Source organism: Eretmochelys imbricata, chromosome 3 (assembly GCF_965152235.1).
Source record: "Eretmochelys imbricata isolate rEreImb1 chromosome 3, rEreImb1.hap1, whole genome shotgun sequence".
Classification (NCBI taxonomy): Eukaryota; Metazoa; Chordata; order Testudines; family Cheloniidae; genus Eretmochelys; species Eretmochelys imbricata.
Window position 1 is genome coordinate 206,472,716 of NC_135574.1, and position 8,149 is coordinate 206,480,864.

At 41.9% G+C, this 8,149-nt stretch overlaps 1 protein-coding gene across 2 annotated transcripts in view; it reads right to left on the minus strand.

The window, feature by feature from the left end:
- The window catches only part of RALGAPA2 (Ral GTPase activating protein catalytic subunit alpha 2), a 304,928-nt gene extending 297,745 nt beyond the window's left edge, over positions 1–7,183 (minus strand). For both annotated transcript variants that reach the window (XM_077814154.1, XM_077814153.1), the window contains exon 1: positions 6,680–7,183. In XM_077814154.1, the coding sequence (XP_077670280.1) occupies positions 6,680–6,785 (106 nt within the window). In that variant the 5' untranslated portion in view covers positions 6,786–7,183. The remainder of the gene's footprint in view (positions 1–6,679) is intronic.
- Positions 7,184–8,149: the final 966 nt, after the last annotated feature.

Consider the following 8,149-nt stretch of genomic DNA (forward strand, 5'->3'; position numbering starts at 1 on the left):
GGTGAGAAAACCTGGATTTGTGCTGGAAATGGCCTAACCTGACGACTACTTTAGATAAGCTATTACCAGCAGGACAGTGGGGTGGGAGGAGGTATTGTTTCATATTCTCTGTGTATATATAAAGTCTGCTGCAGTTTCCACGGTATGTATCTGATGAAGTGAGCTGTAGCTCACGAAAGCTCATGCTCAAATAAATTGGTTAGTCTCTAAGGTGCCACAAGTACTCCTTTTCTTTTATCTTTAAAAAGTCATGGAAGATGGGAGACATTCCAGAAGACTGGAAAAGGGCAAATATAGTGACCATCTATAAAAAGAGAAATAAGAACAACCTGGGGAATTACAGACCAGTCAGCTTAACTTCTGTAAGCAGAAAGATAATGGAGCAAATAATTAAGCAATCAATTTGCAAACACCTAGAAGATAATGAGGTGATAAATAACAGTCAGCATGGATTTATCAAGCACAAATCATGTCACACCAACCGGATAGCTTTCTTTGACAGGGTAACAAGCCTTGTGGATGGGCTGCGGGGGGGAGGAAGTGGTAGATGTGGTCTATCTTGACTTTAGTAAAGCTTTTGATACAGTCTTGCATGACCTCATAAACAAACTAGGGAAATACAACCTAGATGGAGCTACTATAAAATGGGTGCACAACTGGTTGGAAAACTGTTCCCAGAGAGTAGTTGTTAGTGGTTCACAGTCATGCTAGAAGGACATAACGGGTGGAGTCCCGCAGGGATCAGTTCTGGGTCCGGTTCTGTTAAATATCTTCATCAATGATTTAGATAATGGCATAGAGAGTACACTTATAAAGTTTGCGAACGATACCAAGCTGGGAGGGGTTGCAAGTGCTTTGGAGGATAGGATTAAAATTCAAAATGATCTGGACAAACTGGAGAAATGGTCTGAAGTAAATAGGATGAAATTCAATAAGGACAAATGCAAAGTACTCCACTCAGGAAGGAACAATCATATGCACACATGCAAAATGGGAAATGACTGCCTAGGAAGAGTACTGCAGAAAGGGATCTGGGGGTCATAATGGATGACAAGCTAAATATGAGTCAACAGTGTAACACTGTTGCAAAAAAAAAAAACAACAAAACATCATTCTGGGATGTATTAGCAGGAGTATTGTAAGCAAGACACGAGAAGTAATTCTTCTGCTCTACTCCGCCCTGATGAGGCCTCAACTGGAGTATTGTGTCCAGTTCTGGACGCCACATTTCAGGAAAGATGTGGACAAACTGGAGAAAGTCCAGAGAAGAGCAACAAAAATGATTAAAAGTCTAGAAAATATGACCTACGAGGGAAGATTGAAAAAAATGGGTTTGTTTAGTCTTGAGACGAGAAGACTGAGAAGGGGACATGATAAGTTTTCAAATACATAAAAGGTTGTTACAAGGAGGAGGGAGAAAAATTGTTCCTCTTAACCTCTGAGGATAGGACAAGAAGCAATGGGCTTAAATTGCAGCAAGGGTGGTTTAGGTTGGACTTTGGGAAAAAGTTCCTAACTGTCAGGGTGGTTAAGCACTGGAATAAATTGCCTAGTGAGGTTGTGGAATCTCCATCATCGGAGATTTTTAAGAGCAGGTTGGACAAACACCTTTCAGGGATGGTCTAGATAATACTTAGTCCTGCAGGACTATACTAAGATAATACTAAGTCCTTGATTGCAGGAGACTGGAATAGAGGACCTCTTGAGGTCCCTTCCAGTTCTATGACATCATAAAACCAACTCAATGAATAGCACTAGCTATGTTGGAGAGTATCTCCTGCCGACACAGTGCTGTGCATACGAGCACTTATGCTGGCAAAATTTATGTCTCTCGGGGCAGAGGGGGTTCACACCCCTGAGCAACAAAAATTTTGCTGACATAAGCACTAGTGAAAACATACCCATCGGCTCGGAATGAGTTTTGTTGCCCACAAGGGTTCGGCAGGAATTTTGTGGATCAGAGGGGAGCCTAAACCTGGGTCTTATGCACCTAAATCTGAGCCTGAGGCACCTAAGTCTGGAGTTTAGGTGTTTTAGTACCTTTGATGATCAGGGCTTAAGTGACTTGCCAAAGGTTACACAGAAGTTTAAGACAGTGCTGAGAACAGACTGCTGACCTCCGAGTTGACAGAACTACATCTTAGCAACAAACTGCTACTTTTTAATACAAATGGGCTTGAGTTTCTGTACTGCCGCCAAACATAAAATAGGGATAATAATTCTTATTCACCTTTGTAAAGTACTTAACGATCTACAAATAAAAAAAAAAAATACTAGCTAACTGGAAATCGTTATCATTAGCCACATTTTTCAGATAGTTTAACCAAGGGACAGAAGTACATTGATTTGCCAAGGAGGCTTTAGCTGTGCAAAAAAACCTATGTGCGTTCTAGTTTTGGGTCTGACAGTTTGCTGACTTAACCAACATTGGAAATGAAGTTAGACTGTGCTGCACATGCATGTTTTGATAATTTAGCTACCTAAGGAGTATATCTTGTCAGGTGTGTATCAAATGAGACAGGCTTTGAAGGAACAATTTTCACCTCTCTTAGTTTAATCTGGTGATCTACCCCATCCCACTTTGTTATATTTCCTATTGTGTAGATAAATGAAAACACTAAAAACAAAAGTAAATGTTTAAAATAAAACAGACGTGAAATTCCAAAACCTTTACAAAGACGAAAAAACAAACAAACCCAAACCACCAACTTTGTTTCAAACAACAATTAAGGCTGTTAAATAACAATGTAGTTTCTTATCACATTATTTACAAAAATCAAACAGTAGAAATGAAAAATTAAGGACATTTACTCACAACAACCTTCACTCTGATCTAAAAATACTATTCTTTCACCAGTAAACTCACACAAAACCCTTTTGAAAAGAAAACCAACAGAATTTTATATTTGAGATTAATGACACATGTTGACCTGCTTCTAATGCAGGCTCACATATATACATCATTTTACTAATCACTAACAATTATCGTCTTAACATTAAAACAACAGTCAAATTTACTCCCACAACACAACAATTATAAGTACTTTAAAAAAAATTCAAATGTCATTTGATAAATATTAGCTAATAATAATTTCCATTTAAGACTATCCCTTGAAAGAAAACTCTACTGAAATAAAGATAGCAAAAAATCTTCAAATAAACCAGCAAACCATGGGTTCGTGTTAGGGTTGTGCTGTGATGAAATTTCTTTATATGGATGAGAATGCGTTCATCTAGGCAGTATATGGGTTTTTTTTAATTCTTAACTATTAATTTCTTTACTTTATATGCTTGAATTTTGTGATTGATAGTGTAGTTTACTTTTAGACCTGGTCTACACTGGGGGGGGGATCGATCTAAGATACGCAACTTCAGCTACGAGAATAGCGTAGCTGAAGTCAACATATCTAAGATCGACTTAGAATCACTTACTTCGCGTCCTCGCGGCATGGGATCAACGGCTGCCGCTTCCCCATCAACTCCACTTCCGCCTCTTGCCACGGTGGAGTTCCGGAGTCGACGGCAGAGCTATCGGGGATCAATTTATCGCGTCTACACTAGACACGGTAAATCGATCCCGGATAGATCGATCGCTACCAGCCGATCCGGCAGGTAGTGTAGACACGGCCTTAGCAACACTCACTCTTTTTAAAATTACATAAACTTTTATTTTCTATTAAATTTCTAGCCTAAGAATAGTTTGTTAAGTTATTTAGGTGGATATAAAGAGTAACCAGTCCCCCTGTAATAACGTCACCAACTTACTGTATGAACCAAGAAAGAAAAGGAGTACTTGTGGCACCTTAGAGACTAACGAATTTATTTGAGCATGAGCTTTCGTGAGCTACAGCTCACTTCATCAGATGCATACCGTGGAACGGTATGCATCTGATGAAGTGAGCTGTAGCTCACGAAAGCTCATGCTCAAATAAATTCGTTAGTCTCTAAGGTGCCACAAGTACTCCTTTTCTTTCTGCGAATACAGACTAACACGGCTGTTACTCTGAAACCTGTATGAACCAAGATGCATGTTTTCATGTTCTTGGCTGAGTGAGAATGAAATGTAATCAAAGAATGACTAAGCAAAGAAACAAAATGTTTACACAGATTTGGTTACTTTGGTTTGTGTTTTATTTTTAATATTTCCAACTAACTATATACTGATAAACAGAACATGTTCAGAATGTACAGAAAGTCACAAGACTGTATTTGGGCAAAAATTTTTATTTCAGAGAACTAAATTCATCAGGAAATAATTAATGGACTGTAAACGTTTCTTCTACATTGCCTTTTATCAAGGACATCTTCATAGCATAGACTGATTCCATACAACTGATATGACACAACAAGAAATTAACCCTGCAAGGGCTGTTTTGGATTTTATTATTTTAAATGACTGGGAACAAAAACATGGAGTTTGTTCTCCAAAGTGGATTGATTTAAATCATGATTTAAGTCAGCAAGCAGGAAACCTCCATTTAAATAATTGATTTTGATCTTGTTCTGTATTTGTATTTTTAGTTCTTTTCCTAAAGAATGTTGATTTTCATTGATTGGTATAACCATTAAAACACGTTCATACGCAACTACATATAACCTTTACTTTAAATTCAGTACTTTTTTGCTAACCAAAACGATACACTAAATCTATAAACATTTATTTAATCATCTACACAGCTGAATACACATTTTTCAGATTCTTAGTTTTTACATTTTTATTATTTTAGAAAATGGTGAATGACATTTATCTACAAGATTATTAATTTTTTTACTCATGGTTTGTGTCAAGCTAGATTTGGAAAGGAAATTGGAATACAACTAAAAATGCACAAAACAGCATTTTAAAATTAGTTCTTTATTAGTTAAATAAAAGTACCTTAAAGTACTGGGTACATATATAAAATAAGTTTATCAAAACATATTTTGCACTTAAAGCTAATTGATTTATTAAACAATTAAATATTATCTATAGTGAACTGAACTAATTGCTTCAAGATTTTAGAACTAGTAGATCTCGTCCTCTCAGACCTCTTCAATATTCATAGCTTGAAAGACGAAAAAAGTTTTTCTACTTTTTCGACTCCCAACTGGTGTCTCAACTTTGAATAAGCTAGCTACTGAACTAAACTAGTTCAATGAACTGAAATGAAGAAAATATTCTCTGTACCTGCAGAACAGACTACTGCTGTCAAAACCTGGTCTTAGCACATCAGCAAGTTCTGGTTCCAGGTGCTTAGCCAGTAGTTTGACTTTCTTTAAGAACTTTGGCAGCAAACCTGTACTGCTTGAATATTTTTGTTTTATTTAAATATAAATGATTTTAATAGATTACAAAGTTAGGCCTTAATGTAGGTTATCAAATTCATATTTAATTTTAAATTTATTTTTTTAAATAAGTTATTTAATTTTAAGAAACCTTCAAGTTTTATTTAACCTGTCATCAATCTCCACCTCAACCACGTTCACATAATACTCACAGGTTAATTTAGTGTAAGAATAAAGTATTCCATCAAAATGTCACTAAAGTGATTTGAATAACTGATTTATATTTCACTTCAATTAGATATAATCTTGTTACATTTCCTGGAACATCCTGAAAGGTTTTACCCATCCTATTGTGCCCTTTTCCACTAATAGTTTAGGACTACAGTTAAGACATCCTGAATTCTGATTTTATAAAGCAGCCATTTCCTTTTATCCTAATAGAATTTAAAATATTTGCTTAAATGTATGTAAGAGACATTAATCATAACAGTATCAGCTGCAATGTTTACAATTAAAACAGAAAGTGGGATGGAGACTATCCCCTTGCTTAAGTTTTGCTCTGTATACACTAGTCAGTAGATTTTATTTGGAAAAGAAGTTTTTTTTTATTATTATATAGTACAGCTACAATCAGGAATGACATAAAATCTCTCTCTTTGATTAACTGATATGTAACGAAGGTAGTTTTTTTAAACCAAAAAATGAAACTGAGGAAGAAACAAAAAGCAGTTTTTTCCCCCATTCTCTGAAAATGCTCACACGGAGACAATTCCCCCTTTGGGTGGGGGAGGCGTGGGTTTGGGGGAAAGAAAGAGAAAAAGATTTCAAGGCAATTTTAAAACTAATTCCTTCTTGTGCTGAAAGACTATGATGTGACCACTGAGGTCCCCCTTCCCAGTCTTTTTGTAGCATCCACATCTTTCATCTGCATGCTTAGACTATAAGCTGTTTGGGGTAAGGGAGGTCTTTTTGTTACATGTGTGTTCAGTGCCTAGCAAGATGGGTCCCTGATTTGGGGCCTTTACATGCCACCATAACAGAAATAAATAAATCAGAGATGCTTAGCAAGCATGTCCTCGGAGCCCAGGAGCAGCAGTCCCTTGGCTTGTAAGAGTCATGCCCTGACCAGAGTAACTGGATTTCAGCCATGTATTCATTCGTTGAATAGAAGGAAGTGACAGACCCAGAGCTGCTGTGGGGACCTTCCAATCCCCTTTTACTGGTGCCTGCTCTCAGAATACAATATTCAGCACCCAGCAGGGCACAGTCCTGCAGTGGGGAGGAATAATCCAATGGGGAGGGGAAAGAGTATTTAGCAAGCCAACTGACAGCTCCTCACTCCCCTCCCCAGAGTCCTTTAGTTTAAAGCCCCCAAGGTCTGCACCCTGTCTGCTGCCACCCCACCCCGACTCACCCAGCAGCGCTTTGAGGTGCTTGAGGCGGGTCAGGACGTCCTTCTTTGGGTCCAGAGCTTTCTGTGTAGATTTCTTGACATCGGCATGGCTCCTTCTGGAGAACATCCCGCAGGGGGAGACCCAGGAAGGGAGACTCCCTGACGGTGAGGTGGGGGATCAGAGACTCCCTGATGCTTGGAGGGTAAAGGGGAGAGCACCCTCTGCCGTGGCGGGGCGGGGAGCGCCCCTGTTAAGTGGAGGAGGGAAGCTGGAGATCTGCTGGTTGAAGGAAGCAGCACCCCTGCTGCGGGAGGCAGAAGAGACCCTTGCTGGGTGGGGGAAGGGCTAGAGAGCTCTTCTGCGGGGATGGGGGGCAGCACCCCCCGCTACTGTATGTCTGAGGAGGAGGGGGAGAGGGAAGCGTTCCCTGCTGGGGGGCCCGAGGGACCCCCCCGTTCGGAGGGGCCGGAGAGCTCTTACTACGCTGCGGGAAGGCTCCCTGCTGCGCCTCGCACCGCTCTCACTCCCCGGGGTGGGCGTGTAAACACGGAACTGACCGGACGCCGCGGCGGTTAACTGCCTCCAGTCCGGCGCCGCACTGCGCAGCCGCCCCCGGCCGGGCCGGCCTCCCCGCGGCGCCGTGGAGCGCGAGCCCCGCGCCCCCGCCGCCCCGCGCGCGGCGCCCCGCCCCCAGCCCCCCAAGCGGGCCGCGAGGACAGCAGCCACCTCCCGCAAGCGGGGGGGACCCGCCGAGCGCCCCTCCGCGCGACACTACAGCCCCCAGCGTGCAGCGCGGCCGGACCTGCGGCGCCGCGTGGAGCGTTGCATGCTGGGAGCTGTAGGCGCTGTAGAGCCACTTTACAGCCCGCCTCTTGGCACTAGCTCTGCGCTGTGACCTGCAGGGCCCCCCCCCCCCCCATTGACACTGGTTCTGTGCTGTGACCTGCGGGCCCCCCCCCCCCCCCCCCCCGCATTGACACCGGCTCTGTGCTGTGACCGCCAGGGTTTCCCCCCCACACACACAACGCCCCGCCCACTGACACCGGCTCTGCGGTGCGATCTGCAGGGCTTCGCTCTCCCGCCCTCCCTCCGAGACACCGGCTCTGTGCTGTGACCTTGACACCAGCTCTGTGCTGTGACCTGCAGGGCTCCCCCCTCACACACATATTGACTCCAGCTCTGTGCTGTGACCTGCAGGGCTCCCCCCGCCGCATAATCTGAATCATGTTTTGAATAGCTGTGTATTATTTATGTATTTATAGTCCAAACAATGTTCTTAAACTCTACACCTAGTAAGAAAACAAAAGGCCAAATAGATTTGCAGGGGTATAACTGAGAGACAAAATGTGACTCAAAATTCCAGACCACATACAATTTAATGAGATTCTGGGGTGTGGGGGGGTTTAATGTTAGTAAACTCCAACTCAGAATTAAGGCCTAAAAAAAAATCTACCTCATGCAAGTAAATTACCAAGACCTTTCTTTTTTAT